Source organism: Paroedura picta, chromosome 14 (assembly GCF_049243985.1).
Source record: "Paroedura picta isolate Pp20150507F chromosome 14, Ppicta_v3.0, whole genome shotgun sequence".
NCBI lineage: Eukaryota > Metazoa > Chordata > Lepidosauria > Squamata > Gekkonidae > Paroedura > Paroedura picta.
Genome location: NC_135382.1, coordinates 23,266,382 through 23,287,814, shown reverse-complemented (window position 1 = coordinate 23,287,814; position 21,433 = coordinate 23,266,382). Strand labels below are relative to the sequence as shown.

The 21,433-nt window shown below is 45.5% G+C and overlaps 2 protein-coding genes across 2 annotated transcripts in view; both read left to right on the top strand.

Moving 5' to 3' along the window:
• The first annotated feature begins 4,023 nt into the window (after window positions 1-4,023).
• On the top strand, window positions 4,024-6,337 carry LOC143823601 (C-C motif chemokine 17-like). The gene is made up of 3 exons (XM_077310079.1): window positions 4,024-4,155; window positions 4,535-4,655; window positions 5,424-6,337. The coding sequence occupies exons 1-3, from the start codon at window positions 4,089-4,091 to the stop codon at window positions 5,512-5,514; spliced, it is 279 nt and encodes a 92-aa protein (XP_077166194.1). The 5' UTR covers window positions 4,024-4,088; the 3' UTR covers window positions 5,515-6,337.
• Window positions 6,338-9,060: 2,723 nt separating this feature from the next.
• The window catches only part of LOC143823673 (uncharacterized), a 15,856-nt gene continuing 3,483 nt past the window's right edge, over window positions 9,061-21,433 (top strand). Inside the window, exons 1-4 of the mRNA XM_077310202.1 lie at window positions 9,061-9,170; window positions 13,958-14,278; window positions 16,520-16,837; window positions 19,053-19,190. Of these exons, the coding sequence (XP_077166317.1) occupies window positions 9,104-9,170; window positions 13,958-14,278; window positions 16,520-16,837; window positions 19,053-19,190 (844 nt within the window). The 5' untranslated portion in view covers window positions 9,061-9,103. The remainder of the gene's footprint in view (window positions 9,171-13,957; window positions 14,279-16,519; window positions 16,838-19,052; window positions 19,191-21,433) is intronic.

Below are 21,433 nucleotides of genomic sequence, written 5' to 3'. Positions count from 1 at the left end.
AGGGCCGGTCAATCCATGTAGTCCCTGCATGATGCCTTCCCCACCCTCCATGGATCATGGCCGTAGCCTCTCTCCTCTCCCCCTTTTCTCTACCTGGAGACACTGTGGGGACCCCACCACCTCCAGTCTGGCTGTCCTGCCACAATTGTACTCTGCTAGGGTCCCACGAATCCTTAAGCCACTCCTGATTTTCCCTGATGATGCTGGGCAGTGCATCTCGCTGGGAGCATGTGGTTGCAAGCAAGTGGGTGAGGGAAGGGCAGGTGGGTGGGCAGCTTTGGCAGCATGTGGGGTCACCGGCTGGGGGCCCCTGCTGGAAGGCCCGGCCCAGATAGCTGTCCAGTTTTAGGATATGCTAATGCTGAGTCTGCTCTCCTGGCTTTTCTCAGAGTCTTTGAAATTTACATTCCACTTTGGGGTATGTTGCTTGCGAAGAGCTAGTTAAATACTAAAACCCTTGTTTCAGACTGTGGTGTCTGTAGCCCTGCTGAAGGCTGAGCTTGAGGTCCCAGGCAGGATTCTAGCCAGCATGAAGTTGACCAGCATGCTGCTAGATCCCATCTGACAGATCCAGTTGGTTTAAAGGGAAACTGACCAATAGTGTGCACTGGTAGGGAGATCTATTGTGTGCCTTGTGTGTATATGTTAAGGGTGTTTGGGGTTGTTTGGTTCAGCTCTCAGTTCTGCTTGTACTATGCTGGGGTCTTAATAAAAAGCTCAAATCACTGCCAGCATCCATAAGGTAAAGGTAAAGGTATCCCCTGTGCAAGCACCGAGTCATGTCTGACCCTTGGGGTGACGTCCTCTAGCGTTTTCATGGCAGACTCAATACAGGGTGGTTTGCCAGTGCCTTCCCCAGTCATTACCATTTACCCCCCAGCAGCAAGCTGGGTACTCATTTTACCGACCTCGGAAGGATGGAAGGCTGAGTTAACCCTGAGCCGGCTGCTGGGATCGAACTCCCAGCCTCATGGGCAGAGCTTTCAGACTGCATGGCTGCTGCCTTACCACTCTGCGCCACAAGAGGCCAGCATCCATATTCACCCCCAAATCCACGGATTTAACACTAATGCTACCATGCAACTTCTTGTTATTAGTTGCGAAGTCATGTCTGACCCGTCACGACCTCATGGACAATGATCCTCCAGGCCTTCCTGTCCTCTACCGTTCCCCGGAGTCCATTTAAGCTCGCACCGACTGCTTCAGTGACTCCATCCAGCCACCTCATTCTCTGTCGTCCCCTTCTTCTTTTGCCCTCAATCGCAACTAGTCCCTTTTAATTATTTCTTTTCACAGCTGGGAAAGTGCCTGCCATTCATTACTAACCTTGACATTTGTCTTTCTCCAATGTTTTTTGAACTACAACTGAACCCATAGGACCAATTAGCTTTTTTTTTTCCAGCAAAGGATTATCATACTGCATAATCTGGATGTTATGACACAGTTTACTAATTGGCTATTAATTTACTTTTCCCTTCTATCTGTACTCTTATGACCCTTGTTCTATTGTCTGAGGTAGAGTGCATGAACTCAGTGAATGAATCTTAAAGGTGCCGTTGGACTCCAATTTTGTTGTGCTCCTTCAGACCAACACGGCTACCCACTTGAAACTACGACATGTATTATCTATCAAATGTCACAAATGCCTTTCCCAAGCTGCAGTTCTCTGTTCCCCTTTCTTCTGGCTCTCAGTTCCTGTAGGTTTCCTTAGCGGGGAAAAATGTGGGTTCCCCAGGGACTCTTCCAGATCAGGGAAGGCACTAGGAGGCAGAGCCCCTTTGTACCACAGTCTCAGTCTGAACAGGGTCCCTGGAGCTCCGTGCCTAAACTTTTCAGCAGGACCTATAGCGGAACCTGGGCTTTCTAAAGCCTCACCAACATTTTCTGCAATCCAGGATTTATTCCCTGCATAAGTATACCCATTTCTTCTCTGACAGCATTTAGGCACTAACACCCCCTCCCCAAAATATTTTTTTAATGTAGGTGGTTGGGAAAAAGTGGAGAGGAATAAATTTTGCTTTAGTTTTTATTACTATTATTGGCCAATCAGGGCTTCTCTACCACGGACCTCGGCAACAAATGCGAAGCGGGCGCTGGCTCTGCATGCTTTCTCATGCTATCTCAATCCAAATCTTCAAATATTGAAGGTTAAAGGCACTCTAAGATATTGCAGGATAAAGGTAGGGTCACTCCGGATCAATCATGCTTGTGGCAGAGGGAAAATTTAAATTGGACAAAATCAAAATGGAAATCACATTCAGTGGAGATGGCAGGGACTGAATCGACCTGGGATTGGAATAAAAGCTCCGTGCAGACTCAGCCCAGGTGGGTCTGGCAGGACCTGTTGGAATAAACCTATGCTGACTTCCCTGGATCAACAAACTGTTCTCCAGATGATTGCAGATGACCCCATTTAAAATCTGCTCCATTATCTTCCCTGCAATTGAGGTCAGACTCACTGGCCTGTAGTTTCCCGGTGCTCTCTTCATCATGAAAAATAAATTGCTCAAATGTCATTTCACATATGAACACATGAAGCCACCTCCTACTGAATCCGACCCTTAGTCCATCAAGGTTGGTATTGTCTACTCAGATCCACATCAACTCTCCAGGATCTCAGTCTGTGGGAGTTCACATAACCTCCTACTTGGATCCTTTTAACTGGAGATGCCAGGGATTGAACCAGGGACCTTCTGCGTGCCAAGCAGATTCTCTACCACCGAACAAAATTTGAGTCCAATGGCACCTTAAAGACCAACAAAGTTTTATTCAAGGCATGAGCTTTCATGTGCACGCACACCTCCTCAGACAATGGAACAAGAATCAGAAGAGTACAGACATAAGGAGAGAGTAAATTAGTAAATAGTATCACAAAGGCTTCCACAAATATCCCACATGATAATGAAGATCAGATAATTCCTTACTAGAATAACAAAAGTAGTCCTTTAGGTTCAATTGTCATTCACAAAAACATAGGGGGAATAAAAATGTTAAGGTTAGTGATTAATGACAGATGCTTTCCCAGTTGTGGAAAGAAGTACTTAAAAGAGACCTGGGTATGTAACCAAAGTACCATGCAGAATGTACAATCTCTTATTTCACACATTGTAGCTGTTGGAGATTATTTGGAGCTACTGGGCTATAATTATCACACCTTTAGCCCAGATAGCCCAAGTGAGCTTAACTTTATCAGATCTTGGAAGCTAAGCAGGGTCAGCCCTGATCATCGGTACTTGGATGGGAGACTACCCAGAAATATGAATGTCAGAGGACAGGCAACGACAAAACCACCTCTGAACATCTCTTGCCATGAAAATCTTACAGCGTTGCCATAAGTCAGTTGCAACTTGATGGCCTAAAAACACACACAGGAGGAAGGTGTATCTTTAAGCAACAAAACAAAAACAATTATCTTTTAACTCTGTGCAGGAAGGTCCATTGGGACATAAATGAATGCAGCAGGCAAATCAGAGCCCTCAATCATGTGTAGTGATGGAGAGAGGGAAGCATAGGGAAGTTTAGGGACTAGTCCTTGTTATGAAAGCAGGGGTGTCACAAACATGCCCACATTTCCATTTGTAACAGGCAGGAGGGTATCGCCTCTCTCTCTGTCATGCTAGCTGCCAAGCCAGGTTCTCACAACAAGCGAAGCATTTTTATGTGAATACTTTTTAGATCTTGTGTCCATCTTCACAGAGCACCTTCTTCGCTTCCCTTAGTGGTACCCAGTTGCTCTTTCCAAGATATAGCTGTGACCAGAATCTTGGGCCCTTCATCCTTCTGTCCTCAAGTGCTGATTTTACTTCTGCTAAGAAGACCGATACTATGACTGTTTGCTCCGAAGTGTTTTCCCCCTCCCAGGAAAGGAGAAGTGAGATCCTTCTGTCCCACGAATTGACATTTTGTGAATTTTCCCTGGAAATTGTCGGAGGTGGGCAGTGATGGCAGATTCCCTGAAATTTCCGGGGGACGGGGACGGGACAGGGAGCATATATAGCACACATCTTTATCCCCCTAAAGCCATACTCTCCAGCTTCTTGAAGGAGGAGAAAGGATAGCAGGAGAGAAGACACCCAGCAGAAGACACCATGACTGCTCTGAAGACCGCTGTCCTGATCGTCCTGATCCTGGGTGTTTTTTGCCAGTGCATAGCAGGTCAGTGAATGCAACTTTTGCCTATGTACCCCTCCCCCCCCGCCCCACTGTATGATATCTGTTGAGCGACAAGGGCATCCTATATGTAGATATGCAAATACTCTGTGTCCTCTCCGTCTCCAAGAACGTACAAGGGCACAGAGAACACAGAGCATTTGCTAACTGCATACACTGATAAAGTATATTGAAACTAGGGTAATTAATCAGGACTTGTTTGTTGAAAATTGGATTGGAAATTGGTTTTCTCAGTAAACTGTTTACTGAACCTGCACAGATTCCTTTGTTCACAGGAACCTAATAGGAGACTCTCTCCCCTGTTCCAAACTGTTTGTGTCCCAGGAAGAATAAGCACCAATGCTTTCTTCTGATTCTCTCCTAGCGTTCTATCCCAGCCGCTCGAAGGAATGCTGCTACGGCTATAAGAAAGGCAAACCCCTTCTCCTTCGCCAGATAGTGACATACTACAAGACTCCCAGCGACTGTTCCTTGGACGCTGTGGTGTAAGTACTGAATACGGCACCCTGGCTGACATCCAGCCAAGGGCACACTCACGTGGTCTGATTTGGGGGATTGTAAAATTGCTCTCATCTAGCTCAAGATGGTCCTTGGCTTTGTGTCTCCAGTGGTGGCCATGCTTGTCTTGCACATGAATGTTTTTCTGTGTCATGGGGAGTGGGGAGCAAGGGGGGAGCATGCAGGGCCCCTTGCAGATTGGTGTGCAAGCAAGAGTTAGCTAAAATGTGTGCATGTTTATTTCAAAAGGCCTTTTCCTTCTTCCAAGGATTGTAACTTCTCGGGCTCTTTCCAGGAGAGGGCTACCCACCTAGAAGGTGGGTCGGGAACATTACTACAGTGTCTGGGTGAAGCTTCAGGCATCCACCCCAAGCTTGAGATGGGGCTGAGTATAGGGTTGCCAGCCCAACGATGCAAAAAGAGAAGAGCTGTTTTTTAAAATCCCGTTTTTCACTACCCAAAGGACTCCCAAAGCAAATTATGAACACTTTTTCCTTTCTCTCCCCACAATAAATGTTTAACAAATTTTAAATATATATATAAAAAATTAATTCCCACCCATTTGGGAAACCCTTCCAGGACCATCAAGAAACCCCATGGTTTCATGCAAGCCTGACCTAAAGAAACAGACCTGCTATTGTCACATGTAGTTTGTGCTAAAAGTGAGGGCAGAGAATAGAGAAAGGACTTCATGTAGACAAGATGCAGACATAGATACACCTTTAACACCCAGCCTTTCTGTGTTCTTTTTGCAGGTTTGTAATGAAGACTCGGAGAACAGTCTGTGCTGACCCCAGAGATCCATGGGTGAAACGGTCAATTGACATCTTGAAGAATAGGAAATAAAGAATGGTTTATAGGAACCAGAGATGTACCACTCCCTGACACTGGAGAAGATATGAGCAGCCTCTTCCTACCAAGTCCTTTGCACTGTATCTTTTTCATTGCTACATTTTGCACAGTGAGTCTAGATGGCCCTGAATACGTTTTAACTGCCACGGTCTCGCCAAGAACAACCCCAACCTCTAAAACAGGAGTGAATTGCTAAGAAGCGCAGTTCTATCAGATACAAGTGAATCAAGGTTGTCCCTTATAATTATTTGGCTGGGAAACCTAAGGAATACCAGTCAGGGCCATGATGTGAAGGCAAGCAATGGGAAACTATGTCTGAAGGTCCCTTGCTTTGAAAAACTCTACAGGATTGGCATAAATCAGCTGCAACTTGATGGGAAAAGCCCCACGAAACTAGACTACAGCATTTTCAGAATGTCTTTGTTGGGAACAATTCAGGTGCAAAACGGGTTTTCATACCCTCACTTCCCATCAGGGTGTTTAGAATTGTAACCAACCACTCATTTATAAGATCAGAGCAGCTTGTTTTAGTCAGGCCTAATTCTTGCTTGCTGTTAATGCATTTTGAGAGGTGTTTTTGCATTTGTTTACTTTTACTTTTAATGGAATTTTGAACCGGATATAACCTGCTCTGAATTCTTGTTTAAAGGAGAAAGCTGGGATGTAAGTTTGAGCAATCAAAATAAAATAAATAAATGTGATGTTTGCACTTCTCCTCCTGTGGTCATCCTAAAGTTATTTTTGTATAAAAACGTACTCTCTGCCTTTTCTGTAGTTCAAAATGGCTCTCAATTACAATAAAAAAATAACAGAAGAAGAGTTGGTTCTTATATGCTGCTTTTCTCTATCCAAAGGAGTCTCAAAGTGGCTTACAATCGCCTTCCCTTTCCTTTCCCCACAACTGAAACCCTGTGAAGGAGGTGAGGCTGAGAGAGCCCTGATATTACTGAAGAAGAAGAAGAGTTGGTTCTTATATGCTCCTTTTCTCTACCCAAAAGAATCTCAAAGTGGCTTATATTCGCTTTCCTTTCCTCTCCCCATAACAGACACCCTGTGAGGTGGGTGAGGTTGAGAGAGCCCTGATATTACTGCTTGGTCAGAACAGCTCTATCAGTGCTGTGGCAAGCCCAAGGTCACCCAGCTGGTTGCATGTGAAGGAGGAGCAGGGAATCAAACCTGGTTCGCCAGATTAGAAGTCCACACTCCTAACCACTACACCAAGCTGGCTCTGTAGTTAAACCTGACATATCCGCTCCAAGAAAAAATGCTTAGTTTAACTCTCAATTAAAAGCTCTGGGGCAACTGATCCCTCTAGTCAGGATGTACCAACCTTCAGGTGAAACCTGGGGTCCCCAGAATGTTCATCTTCAGACTACAGAATTCAGTTCTCCTGGAGAAAATTGGTGCTTTGGATGATGTGGGGGCATTGAACCCCCACTGAGGACTCTTAGGGTCCAGCCCCAAATCTCCCAAAGTTTCCCAACCTGAATCTGGCAACCCCACACCCTATCTTCCGCTGATAGCTAGGGGGAATCTCGTAATCCTATCCTGACATGTCAGAGGAGGTAGACTGATTGCATCCACAGAAACCACCTTGGGGCTTCTTTGGGGCTTGAAAAGCAGGGCACAAAGCCAATAAATACATAATATACCTGGAGAGGTTGACAAGGCATGGGTGAAATGCAGGGAAAACTAAACAAGGGCCAGCTCTGGGTTGGGAAATACCTGGTGATTTGGGGGAGGAGCTTGAGGTGGGCGGGGTTTGAGGAGGGGCACCATTGGGGTGCAATGCCAGAGTCCATTTTCCACCAAGTTTGCCATTCTCTTCAGGTGGAAACTCTGGGAAAAGTTGGCAACCCAGTAAATTGGAGATTAGAAAGCGATCCTGTGCAAGGCAAAAAATACCAACTGGAAAGGCCTTATTGAGACCAAAAATACTTGAAAAGATTACAAGAGGTTCTTCTTGAACTGAAAACCAAACGTCTTTCTAGAAAGAGTCCCAACATGTTTTTCTTGAGGGAGTAATACAATTCTTGGGAGTAACAAAATGTTTCCCTTGACACCGTGACACAACCCTTGAACAGCACGCCAGCTAAATGAAGTGAAGTGAGGGCTTTGGCATACCTGCTGACACTATTTTAGAAGATATTCTTAAAGTCTCCCCGAAGGACAAAATGAAGGGAGTTGCTCTTTCCTAGACTGGACACTCAGGACCTTTGGAACAGCCCATTTTAGGAAATGGTTGTATCTTGAGTGTTTGCTTTCCTGAGACCCTGAGACTCACACAGCACTGTAGGTCCAGGGAGGTAAAAACACACAGCAGCAAACGGCTTCCTGAGTGAAATTTCAGTCTCATCAACGTCCAGCTGTGAGCTGGGGAAAAGAAAGACACGCCCCCCCACCAGAGGTGATATATCTTCTGCTTGGGTCTCTCAGGAAAAGACGAGGGCAGTATGAAAATTATGCAAACAACCCCTTCCTTCCTCATTTCTTGCCTCATTTATGAGAAACAAGAATGATTTTCATTTGGTTCTAGCATTATACATAGAACCATCTCTCTTTCTCTCAAACTCTTGCTGACTCTCTCCTGGCAGGTGCTCCGCACATGTTTCTTTTGGGATGAGCAGTCTTGGGAACCTTCTCATTGTCCTCACCCCACCTTAACCCTATCTGGTTATTAAATTCAAGGGATTCCAAGCCTGTGGCTCCATCTACATGCAAGGACTCCCATGTTCTTTCAGTTGTTACTGTGCATTTCAGGATGGCGGGGGAACAAGTCATTTCCCCTTTGAACCCCCTCGACACGGGAGAGAGGAACCTGTTGAACCATTCACCTAGAGCAGGACTTCTGATGCCACCATCTTCATGGAATCTTCTGCCTAGAGAGGCTCATACAGCATGGCCTACAATGGTTATGAGGACCAAGCCTCAGGCTTGCCCAACCCACTTCAACAGTCCATGTTCACACACTGATGTGTGTCTAGGTACATGTTGGCCTGGGTACATGGGTCAAAATGTCTGGACATACGCACTGACCCCACACCAACCTATTCTACAATTTGGGGAAGTTGTTAGAACCTAAAAGGTTTGGCTCAGGTGACTGGTTCTCTGGTTTGCTTCATCCAGATAGGTGTGTGGGGCGGCGGGGGGGGCAGGTTTGTTGGTGGCTGTAGAAGTAATTATGAATGCCTGCCCAGAGTCCATCATCCCTTCTGCCCCGTTTTGGCGGAATTTGGGCCAAAACGGAGCAGATGGGTCATTTTGTCAGTGCTAAGTTCACATATAAATTCGAGAAGAACCTAACCTTTTCTGACCACTTAAAAGCCAAGGAAACTGCAAAAATTGAAAAAAGGGAATAGGCTCTGATTACTTGGCAAAAAAAAAAAGAGTGAGAGAAAAGAGGAACTTAAAAATGGGAAGGGTAAGTTAGACAAGGGGGGGGGAACTCACAGGGCTATTATATGTTCTCTAATTACGGGACTCTGACAGCTTTCCGGGTGGGTGGAGCCCACGCATGCTGAGTCTGGTTTGTTAGCAGGGTGGCATTATTCCTACCAAGAAGTTGTACATTACAGAAGACAAGATGGGGTTCCTGCTGCCAGTCAAAAGCCACTTTCTGACTCTGCTGTTTCTCTCTTATCTGCGCACGGGTGAGTTTCCTTTGCGACGGCTGTTTCTCTCTTCTTTTAAGAGCCCTGTTTTAGACCTACTAAATATAACAACTGATGAGGATCTCTATAGTATACAGAACATGGAGGGCTGTACCACTTCAAGCAATGATTTGGAAGGCTTTCCTCATTCCACCCCCTCCCCCCAAAAAAAGCCATGTAATAGTAAAGAACTACCCAAAGGTTACTTATATCTGCTAGTATACCTTGTATTGGGAGTACATTTATAGGGGGAAGCATACCAAAATGAGATAGCTACCTGCAGTAGGTACCTGGAAGAGAGTAGAAGTCTAACACCTTGCAAAAGATACTGGCTGGACTAGGAGCTGGAAGATACTGGTTCGAATTCCCATTCGGACATTCTGCTATCTTGCTGGGAGCTCTTGGGCCAGTCACATATCTTCAGCCTAATCTACCTTGCAGGGTTATTGTGACGATTAAGCATCTCTGGGTCCCCATTGCAGAGAAAGGCAGGGCATAAAAGAAATATAGTCTGTGCAGTGTACAGATCAGTTCTTACTGTGCTGATATGCATCAATTTGGTAGTGTGGGAAAGTTGTCCCTACGCTATTGAGGTGATGTGAGAAATCCCAGATGAGGAAGCATCGGCTCTACAGAAACTGGAGTAATTTAGTGGGAAGAGGTTATGAATAATGGGCCTGAGATATCACAGGTTTTCTGTTCGTGCAGGAGGGAGTGACGTTTCATTTGGGGTCACACAAGAAATGGGTGCTGGAAAGAAGAGGGAAGTGAACCCTCAGACTTGTTCCATCCAGCAGTGGGGAATGGAGAAGAGAGGGTGGGGCCCCTGAATGCCTTTCTCCTTCCTTCACCTCATGCCCAGGGATTCCAGGAGATTTGCCCAGGGGCACTGGAAGCAACGGCTGTTGCCTAATCCCATTGTCTCCTGAAGCTATCGTTCAGGTGCCACATTGAGTATTGTTGAAATAAAATAAAATACCAAAGATTGGCTGGACCTAGAGTAGTACAGAGTAGGGATTCTTAGAGCAGGGATTCTCAACCAGGGGTCTATGGACCCCCCAGGAGCTTCAGAGGGGGGGTCTGTGGCCTTTCCCCTCCTGCCTTAATGGACTCAACCACAAGCTAGGCAACCAGATGCTTCCATTGCTCTCCTCCCCTCCCAAGCGTGAGTGAGTTTTCTCCTAGTTTCCGCACTGAGTATTTATTCTAGCAGAAGTTCTTGTTGTTGGAATATGCAAGATACATGATTGAGTAGAATATAAAGAGTGTCCTGCAGAGGGCGTTGGAGGAGATCTGCATTTATTTTATTTAGGATAATTAGATCTGAAATTTCCTGATATTTTTTCAAATTATCTTCTCCAATGTCCTCCTGATTGGCTCAGTGGGGGACTTCCTGCTGCTTTGAGCATACTTCCTCCCTGCTTGCCAACACAAACGACAGAATAACCTCAGAGAACATTTAGTTAGGTCCCTCTCCTCTCTTTTCTTTACATGGCTGATTCACTTCTCAATAAACTGTTTTATTCTTTTAAGTAGCTTGGTGCTCTGCTCCTTCACATCCTTAAACTCTGCCAACACTTCTTGTTAGTCTTTCTGGCGCCACTGAGTTCCTGTTTTGTTTTGCTGCTACAGCCCAACCAAGCTACCCTTTGACAATAAGAAAAAGAAGGAAGTGTTATAATACTGGGTGACTTCAACTACATTCCCACAGATGGGGCTAATTAAGTTCAGGTCAAAGAGGTAACAGTTTAGGTGTAATAAATGGCCGTACCTTGGAACATTTCATTTTGCGACCTGTCAGAGGGGAGGGGACCACAGGGTCTATTGCTGAGCAATGCTCAAGGCCTGGAATGAGATGCGGAAAGAGTGACTGTAATGGTGTCAAAATCGGCAAAATTCAGTATATAAACATATACGTGGAAATTTGCTCTTAGAATCCAGTGCAATCATGCTTAAGCATCAAGACTTCTCAAAATGAGATTAGTCAAGAGGAAGCTGAAAGTGAGAGTCAGCAAAAGGCCAGGGTGCACAGAAGTTATTTAGAAAGCAATCCTAAATCTGCTCAGAATCCCACTCTGGTCTGTTCAGTGGGGCTTACTCCCAGGAAAGGTTTGCATTCTGAGAACTACAGAAGAAGCAGCTCTGTATGAAGGACCCCCATGCACTTCCACACTCTGAGGTAAAATTTTCCCTCCGAAATAAAATGTGGTGCCCTCACAGAATCAGTGAGCAGCCCTTGTAACACGGTTTCTTTGTCGTTGTTGTTGTTGTTGTTCTTTTAACTGTCCCTCTCTGCATCAAGGCTCGGGATGGTGTACAACACATAGTGTTAAAATCAGAATATAAAAACAATAAGAATAAATAATAGTAAGCACTTTGGCTTTACTCAGCTCTGAACTTTTGGGGAAGGTATAAACCCTTAAAAAAAACACCTTAGTCAGAATGGCACAGAGGCTTTGTTAACAACCAACCAACAAAGGATTTTATTTTAGAAAAAGAGGAAAGGGGTAGTTGGAATAAGGAAATCACACTGTTGAATACAAACTGGTTATTTTACAGTTCAGAAGTTCTAGGTTGCAGGCCATGAGAAGATTCTTTAAGCTTCTCTGGGTTCTTAGCAATGAGAGGATGTGTTCACTATGTTTATCTAAAACACATCTGTTTCATTTTGTATATCTGTGAGTTCCTTTGAATTCCCCTGGTCTCTAGAAGGCAGGCACCCTTCTGCTCGTACCCCCAATTTTCCCTTTCTGGAGGTACCAGTTTCCCTGGGACTTCTCAGGAGTCTGAAGCAAACTTTCTCTCCCATATGTCTAAGGAAACCCTCACATGGGATCCCCCCCTTTTTCTCTGAACAGTGTTCTTCCTTCTCTCCTTAGAAGAATTCTCCCTCCTTGCCTGTTGAGCTGCTTTAAGCACTAACGTGACATTTCATGGACAAATCTGCATAGTCATTCACCCAAGGCTGCGTTCTCCCAGTTCCTTTTCCTTTCTGCTCCTGACTTGTATGAGTTCCCTTCTATCTTGTTCGCAATGTACAAATATGTAACACTGTAAAGGTCGAAATACATGCAATTTACAAAGCACCCAAAACATTGCATATAATCAACAATCTACCTACGAATCTGAAATTGCCCTAACTAAAGCGCCTCTACAGTACTTTTCATGATATTATTTACATTTGCAAAGCTTTTCAAATGCAGTCTTATACCTCTGGAAGGTCAGTATTAAAAATTAATTGCAATCAAAAATGTGCTGATCTCTCATCAAATCAAATGTTTCTGCAATATTGGAATCCTTGCAGCAATGAATATTAAATGAGAGTCCCATTTCTGTTCCCGTTTCGTTTACATATTTGAGTACAGCCTCTGCAAACTGGGGCCCTAAATTGTCCTCATGGACCACACTCAAGGAAGGAACACAGATGGACTCAGGTAGACATGAGATGAAGATCACGTGACTGTCCATAAATTGCAAACTGGAGGCTCCTGCAGCCTCACTTTGCTGTGGGACTGTGCCAGGGGTGGAGGGGGGGAGGGTATTAATCCTTCAATGTGCACTCAGTTTTGCTGTTCAAAATGGAGGTCCCTTATTGTGCTTGCATTTTAAAGAGTGGTCAAGGTACATTGCACAGTGGGATTGGATGGTATATGTGGTGTGAGGAAATCAAGGTCACGTAAAGAAGAAAAGAGTTGGTTCTTATATGTTGCTTTTTCTCTACCCGAAGGTGTCTCAAAGCGGCTTACAGTCGCCTTCCCTTTCCTCTCCCCACAACAGACACCCTGTGAGGTGGGTGAAGCTGAGAGAGCCCTGAGATTACTGAAGAAGAAGAGTTAGTTCTTATATGCTGCTTTTCTCTCCCCGAAGGAGTCTCAAAGCAGTTTACAGTTGCCTTCCCTTTCCTCTCCCCACAACAGACACCTTGTGAGGTGGGTGAGGCTGACAGAGCCCTGATATCACTGCTCAGTTAGAACAGCTTTATCAGTGCTGTGGCGAGCCCAGAGTCACCCAGCTGGCTTCATGTGGGGGAACTAACTAGAATGGGCAGAAATGCAGGAAACATGTCCTGCTGTCAGAGTAGCAAGATGGAGAAGAGAGAGGGAAGAGATTAACTGGAAGCAATCTTTTCTTCAGAGCAGTAAAAAGGAAGGAGACACAGGGTCCTGACCTATCTGTTCCATGCCTCTAACTCGTCTCTGAAATCTGAGTCTAAGAGACAGCACAAAATCAATTTCTGACACATACAAACTGTACACAAGGCCCTGGAGATCTCTCAGAATTACTACTGCTTTCCATGGAGAAAGGAATTGCTTTGGAGGTCTCTATGGCATTATACTCCACCATCCCCAGGCACTACCCCCAAATCTCCAGGAATTTGCTAACCCATAATTGGCAACTCTAATCTATAACTGCAAAAATGTGCAAAGTATGGGATAAGAACATAGGTGTGTGTTTTTAACAACCGACGTCTGCTGAGAAAACCAAGAAACCCTCTGATTTTATTACAGAACTCTTTTTTAAAAAAATTAGAAAATGGTTTATCAATTATGGTTTTGCTAGAAAAAAAATCAAGCGTTGCCTTTCCAAGGATTACAAATTCCGGTGGGTTGTAGAGAAAGTAATAAGTGATGTTTTGTCGTCCCTGGCTGAGAATTTCTAGTTTTCTTTTTCTGTTTATTATTCTCAAATAACAGGCTGTGTCTGCGTTTGTGTGAGGGATCATTCAGAAGTAATTTGCTGGGAATATAATGTTTATACTGTTTTAATGTTTTCCACATGTCTTTCAGGCTCCTCAAAGATGCAGTCACCTACGTCAGTAACCCAGACACCACCTTCTGTGACAGTGACGGAAGGGTCTTCAGTGCACATGGAATGCTCAATCCAGATAAGAAATAATGTTTGGTCTATTGAGTGGATTAAGAATGGAACAGAAAAAATTAATTTAACTGACTCAAACCGAACGCAAATATTTACCAATATAGAGGAAAAAACAAGTCGTTTGGTCCTGAGAAAGACTGTGATAGCAGATTCTGGATTCTATAGATGTATACTTTCTGAATTGGAAAAGCAATTCTTTCCCAGTAATGCAACGTGGCTGACCGTTAATGGTAAAATCTTTTCTTTAAATCACGTTTTGTATGTGTAGAAAGCTTTGGCTTCTTTTACAGACGCAGGGTAGGTAGAGACTGGTGGCCCATGGCAGGATTTGTAGCTAGCCAACAACTTGCAGAAAATCCCCAGACCTTGAAACAGTGTGCTATGTAATTCTTCCAAAATATGACCATTAAGGAAAAAATATTCCTTTCCCCCCCCCCCCCCCCCCAATATTTAAGTAATAGGTCAACGGGGGCAATATTTTCTCTCACACAAACAAAATACGCAGTCCATTTCTTGCATGTACTTTATTTTGTTTCTCCATTCAAGTATTTAAAAGGGTGCCATATGGAGGATGGAACAGAATTATTCTCTCTTGCGCCAGAGGGATGAACCAGAACCAATGGGATGAAGTTAACTCAAAAGAAATTCCGTCTAAACATCCGGAAGAAGTTTCTGACAGTTAGAGCGGTTTCTCAGTGGAACAGGCTTCCTCGGGAGGTGGTGGGTTCTCCATCTTTGGGAATTTTTAAACAGAGGCTGAATAGACATCTGACAGAAAGATTGATTCTGTGAAGGCTCAAGGGGGTTGATTCTGTGAAGGCTCCCAGGGTTCTGTGCTCTGTCTCTGCTAGGACCCATGTCTTTTCTGTAGTTTTTCCAGAAAGGGTGCAAACTTGCTTTGTTTTCTAGGATCTTTAGCAATGTTTGAGGTTTTTTTTAAAAAAACTTGCTTTAATTAAGATCGTTTTTAGCCCACCTTTCCCATAAAAGGCACTCAAGGCAGGTTATAATGCTTTTGAAAAAAAACGACTGAATAAAACAAGTCATTAAAATGGTAATGACTGGGGAAGGCACTGGCAAACCACCCCGTATTGAGTCTGCCATGAAAACGATAGAGGCCGTCACCCCAAGGGTGACGGCCTCACATGACCCGGTGCTTGCACAGGGGATACCTTTACTTTTACCTTTAAAACCTTATTCATTGCACAGATTAAATCAGATGACTGGAAAGCTTTTATCTAATGAAGGACCGGTCTAAATGAACTGGTCTGATGGTGCCATTGCTAATAACAGACTGTGTGTGATGGGGTCTTTCTACCCTGCATAGCAAGCCTGTTATATCATATAAGAGCCACCACTGAAAAATAGGCAGCCAATGTCCCAGTTTGACTGAATATGCTAATTGTGACTAGGTCTGGACAGGAAATGAGACACTAAGTTTTGGATTAGCTGGAGTTTCGAGATCATCTTTAAGGGCAGCCCTGTGCAAAGCCCATGACAATATAGCTTCAAAGTTACTAGCACGTGGATCAAAGTAGTTGGGGGGGGGGGTTACTGTTGTTTTATAATTTACTGAATTGTATTTTATTGACGGTTGTGAGCTGGTTAGGAGCAGCGACATACAAAATAAATAAATCATCATCATCCAAGTCAATACTGCAGTGACATATAAAACTATGCTGCTCAACAGAACTAAGTTGGAGTCTGGGGGCACCTAAGACCAACAAGTTTAATTCTACATATAAGCTTTCATGCGTATACACACTTCTTTAGACACAGTGAGACACACCTCCGCACCATCTGTTTCAATGAAAGTTTATTCCTAGAATTAAACTTGTTGGTCTTAAAAGTGCCCCCAGACTCCAACTTTGCTCTTTTGCTTTAGACCAGCATAGCTACCCACCTAAATCGATGCTGGTAAACATACCTTTTAGATAGATCTGACATCATTTTAGGGGGCAGGCTTCTGGATAACTTCATTAGCAGAAACTGGATTTTTTTTTTTTTGTGGCATTGAATAGTTTCTGGAGTCAAAACAACCTGCTGGCAGAAAACTGGCAGGTTGGGTATGATATTTCCAGCTACCTTCCTGATATGTAGAGAAAGAGATGCACGTAAAAGAAACGTCACAGAGCTCTCAAACACGCCCAGCTTCATTCTGAAGTGGCAGAATCCTGACACAGTTGGATAAGTAGGAATCCTTCATGTTCCAGCTACAGTCAGCAGTGAGCTGAGCTTTAACTGTGCCGGGTGGGAGCGGAAAGAGCTGCCAAGTCACGACTGACTTATGGGATTTTCAAGGCCAGAGATGTTCAGAGGTGGTTGGACATTGCCGACCTCCCCATCGCAATCCTGGTATTCCCTGGCGGCCTCCCATCCAAGCACTACTTGGGGCCAACCCCGACTAGGTTCTGAGGTCTGACGAGACAGATCTAACGGAGGTAAAGATTTGTAATTTTGTTTCCGGGCAGCGATTACCGATTTGATGGTGAATCAGACTCCAGCAGAGCACATCAGCCAAGCAGAAGGGACGACGGTTACCATTGGGTGTCAGTTCAGGACTGTCGGTGATTACAATTCCACAGATGTGAAATGGTACAGAAATGGGAATCTGTTGAACAGCACAGGAGGCTCCTTCCGAATAGAGCTGGACCTGGAAAGGGGCTTCACTTCTCTCACTCTGACAAACGCAACTGTGAGTGATTCAGGGAGCTATCGATGCCGAGTGGAGAGCAGATCTCGGAACCTGACAGGCTCAGGTGAGGCATCCAGAGTGACTATCACAACAGGTAAGTGGCATCCTCATTCCAACCAGCAGTTAGGAGAAGAGCAGGGGAAATGGCAGAAATGTGTACACAGGACAGCAGCTTCTGTGTCCCTCAGATACTGTTCAGAGGTTAGGTTCAAATAAGTAGCCGTGTTGGTCTGAAGTAGCCCAATACAATCAGAGCACCTTTAAGACCAACCAAGATTTATTCAGGGCATGAGCTTTCGAGTGCAAGCACTCTTCCTCAGACTAAGAACTGACCATCATGACAGTGGGAATATATAAGCATATATATAAGCTAATGTAACAGGATTAACTTTTGCTTATATATTCCCACTGTCATGATGGTCAGTTCATAGTCTGACGAAGGGTGCTTGCACTCGAAAGCTCACACCTTGAATAAATCTTGGTTGGTCTTAAAGGTGCTACTTGACTCTGATTTTATTGTTCAGAGGTTACTATAGGTTCGGTTTAGAATGACGTATGGAGCAGTATTTAATCTTTGGATGGGTTGCTGCTATAGTTATTCCCCAGACACTGCATGCACCTCATTGCATGCATGCCCAAGGGTTCATAGGTATCTCAGCATGGTGTCATGGTTAAGAGTGACGGCTTATATTTGGTGAGCCGGGTTTGATTCCCCGCTCCTCCTCCACATGCAGCCAGCTGGGTGACCTTGGGCTTGCCAAAGCCCTGATAAAGCTGTTCTGACCGAGCAGTGAGGCCTCACCCACCTCACAGGGTGTCTGTTGTAACTTATGGGGCCATTTAAGTCAATGGCAATCTAGCCTAAGTATATTCAGTGGTCTGGTGCGGGCGGGGTTTGAGGTAGAGGCGCCATATTTGCAGCATAACTGCTGGAGCCTCTCCTCAAAGGAACCTCCATGTTTCAAAGAGATTGGACCAGGGAGTCCAATTCTATGGGCACTCAAAGGAAATGCCCCCATCTCTACTGCTTCCAATGGGGGGAAATAGCCAGGCAGCTGTACAAGCCAAGCAGAATGTCCAAAAGAATCTCTGCAGTGAAAGTGAAGGGTGGCATTTTTGCAAGGTCAGCAGCAGGACCAGTGCAGCACTGCCGAGCAGAAGCAGTGCCACTGTAGGATAGGGCCAACCCCCCCCCCCCAAAGGACTAAGTTCACTGAAGTACAACTGAGAGAGGGGGGCATTTCTGCAGGGACGGCAGAAACAGTGCCATGTACTAGCGCCCAGCATCAGAACTCAGTACCAACCTAATACTGCCCAGCATTAGAAGCAGTGCAAATTGGGAACAACACATTACTGGGCTTCTGTGTATTGGACCAGCCTTGGTCTAAATTTGGCCTGTTGGATTGGCATTGCATGGCGGCTGGACTGGCATTGACACAGGGACTGGGCACCTGGGCACCACTGTGGTTCTTCTACCAGCCTTGTAACACACACACACCGGTCTGCAATTGTGGTTCTGTGCTTGACATCAGTCAGTCTTGTTAAGCCAGAATTTGCCACACTAGTGGCATTAGGTTCCCCTGCTGGCCACTAGGACATTCAGTGCCCTGGTTCTGCTGTGGTTCTCTTCATCAGGTAAAAGAATCTTCTGGGAGACTTTTTCCAGAAAGAAGCCAGCAGGGGAAGAAAGGATTAACTCCTTCCTTCCTTCCTTCCTTCCTTCCTTCCTTCCTTCCTTCCTTCCTTCCTTCCTTCCTTCCTTCCTTCCCCTCCCCTCCCCTCCCCTCCCCTCCCCTCCCCTCCTTCCTCCCCTCCCCTCCCTTCCTCACCTCCCCTCCCCTCCTTCCTTCTTTCCTTCCTCCCCTCCCCTCCCCTCCCCTCCCTCCCTCCCTCCCTCCCTCCCTCCCTCCCTCCCTTCCTTCCTTCCTTCCTTCCAAAGTAAAAGAAAATAGTCCAAAATCCAGAGTCGTCACATTATTTTATATGCTGGAGATTATCAGAGATGGTAACTTAGTGTATAATATTTAGAACAGCTGAGTAATTTTATTCTTTGTTTTTGCCATAAGACAGCAGAAAGGGGTAACGTTTCTCTGCCTCTCACCAGCATCCTTCTTCTCCTTGCTAAAGCAATCATAGCTGCTACATTTGCAAGAGGGGAAAACAATCATTTAGAAGAAAAATAGAAGGGATCATAACACACACCTGACTCTTGGGCATCTCCCCAAAATAATAAATTACCCTCAGGTCTCAAAGGCATGCTGCAATTCCTTCTGCATTTAAACATTTTTTCTATTCTTTTGCTGATTTAGCTACCCGTACCACACAGCAGCCAGATCGTGAGCAGTGGGATACCCAACTTATCACCATCGGAGTTGCGGCTGGAGCTGGAGTCGCCATCCTCTTGCTGGCAATGGCCGGTGTCATTATGTGGAAGCACAGATCCAAAAGTAAGATTCTTTCCTGTGACTTGTATGAGCCATTTCCCCTTGAGAGATCAGATGAATGCTGTCAGGAAGAGGTGCTGGGAAAGCCATGAGAGCTAAGTGGAGCCTCCCCATTCATTGCAGTATACCTCTGTATACTCGGTGCTGCTGGATGGCAAACAACAGGGACAGCCCTTCATCCTGGAAGCACATGGCTGTCTACAAAAGTGAACCAGCAGGACTTTCATGGCATTCTTACAATTGGAGACTGGCTGTATCTATATCTCTAAAAGTCAACCCCCCCTGCAAAAAAAAAACAAAACAATCCAGCTGTGCCTTACTGTGACCAAGGATAAGAACCAAAGACTCTGTGAAAGAGGCTGACTAGATTCTCAGCAGCTGGAGTCACTAGAATAAGAGAGTATTACCTCTGCTTCAAAGAGGTATCTTTGGTTGTCTTCCATAGAATGGAACATAGATTCAGGTGGGTCACTGTATTGGTCCGAAGCAGCAGAACAAAGTTTGAGTCCAGTGACCCCTTTAAGACCACCAAAGGTTTATTCAAGGTATAAGCTTTCATGTCCATGCACACATTGTATCTGAGGACGTTCATTGGTCTTAAAGGTGCTACTGGACTCCAATTTTGTTGATATAACAGTTGCTGTTTACTCCTATGTGACAAAAGTGCTGCATTTAAGGACATAGTTGCAGTGAGAGCTGCAATACTGGACAGCTTGTCAAACACCCAAAAGGAATAATCCCCCCCCCATTTAATCCAATTTACAAGACTGCCTTCCATTTCTGCCTCCTCATGCTGAATATTTGTCCTTAGATAGCCCATGGACTACACCACATTCCTGGTAGCTACCCTCACTAAGGTGGGAATTCTGCAGCAGGTGTCTAAATCCAGCAAAGGTGACAAAAGGCTACAGTATAGAACTAGGATGATTGCAGAGCTCTATGAAAGCAGAGCTTGCTGCTCCCATCCCCATCCCACTGGAGTAAGGTCCCCAGGCCTCCCCACCCACCACCTTGGTTCCCGGTAGAGGCTGGAAGGTCGGAGTGCCAGATTCAAGTTGGGAAGCTTGTGGAGATTTGGTGATGGAAAATGGGACCAATGCAACAGCATCCACCCTCCAAAACACCCATTTTCCTCCAGGGATCTTTGTAGTCTGTAGATAAACAGTAATTCTGGGGGATCCTCAGGTTTTACCTAGAGGCTGGCATCCTTACAAGGGAAAATGATCAGACTGGAATACAGTCTAAAGCAGTGGTCCCCAACCCCTGGTTTGCAGACCGGTCTCGGTCCGTGGATCAGTCAGCACCGGGCCGCAGCTCCTCCTCGTTCTGGCTGCTGCCTCAGGGGCTGCCCTGCCACTCTGCTGCTGGCTCACCTTTGGTGCTCTCCAGCAGCCACCATGGCTGGGGTTCCCCCTCGGCATGGCACTGCGCAGCTGCTGCTGGCAGCGCCCCCCAGTGGGCGGCGGGAAGTCAGAGGCGTTGGTGGAAAAGCAAGCGGAGCAGGGGCTCAGGCGGCAGCAACATCCCCCCCCCCCCGGGCCTCAATAAAATTGTCAAGCGTTGACCAGTCCCCGGTGATAAAAAGGTTGGGGACCACTGGACTAAAGATCTTCTGTGGATCTTCTGCTGGGGGTTTATACAACTTCAATATGCATCCCTGGAGTCTGAGGAAACCACCTTTTCTTCAATGTACACAGATGCACATTTATGTGATTCAGAAACCATCAGAATAGCACTCTTAGGCTTTCAGTAAAGTATCACATTGGTGGTAGAAGGAGTTATCAAGGCACAGCTGACTTATGGCGGCCCCTTAGGGTTTTCAAGGCAAGAGATGAACAGAGGTGATTCAGTACTGTCTGCCTCTGCCTAGCAACCTGGGACAGTAAAGTTATTTGTTGATATTTGGACCACTTGCAAAGCTGAAAGCATGCACTGCTGAGAAAACTGGTGCTTTGGGTAATTTGCAAAGTTAAGTGGGTGGTAGGACGTGCCATCAAGGGGACTCAAGGCAAGAGACCAAGGAAGTGGTTTGCCATTGCCTGCCTGTGGTGTTTGTCTTTTCTCTGCTCAATCTGGCAGTGGGAGAGAATCCAAATCCCACTTTTGGGACCACAGGACGGGCCATAAGAAGTTCGGACGGAATGCTAATTTGCTGGCTTACTCTCTCCTTCCGGTTTAACGCTCTTCCAAGAAAAACCGGGCCTGGGGCCCATTCCGCACACACTGGATAATGCACTTTCAGTGTG

Coding starts and splice junctions, on each gene's coding strand:
- LOC143823601 (XM_077310079.1), top strand. CDS start 4,089: ATGACTGCTCTGAAGACCGCTGTCCTGATCGTCCTGATCCTGGGTGTT. Junction 4,156..4,534: donor TTTTTGCCAGTGCATAGCAG/GTCAGTGAATGC, acceptor ATTCTCTCCTAG/CGTTCTATCCCAGCCGCTCG. Junction 4,656..5,423: donor TGTTCCTTGGACGCTGTGGT/GTAAGTACTGAA, acceptor TTCTTTTTGCAG/GTTTGTAATGAAGACTCGGA.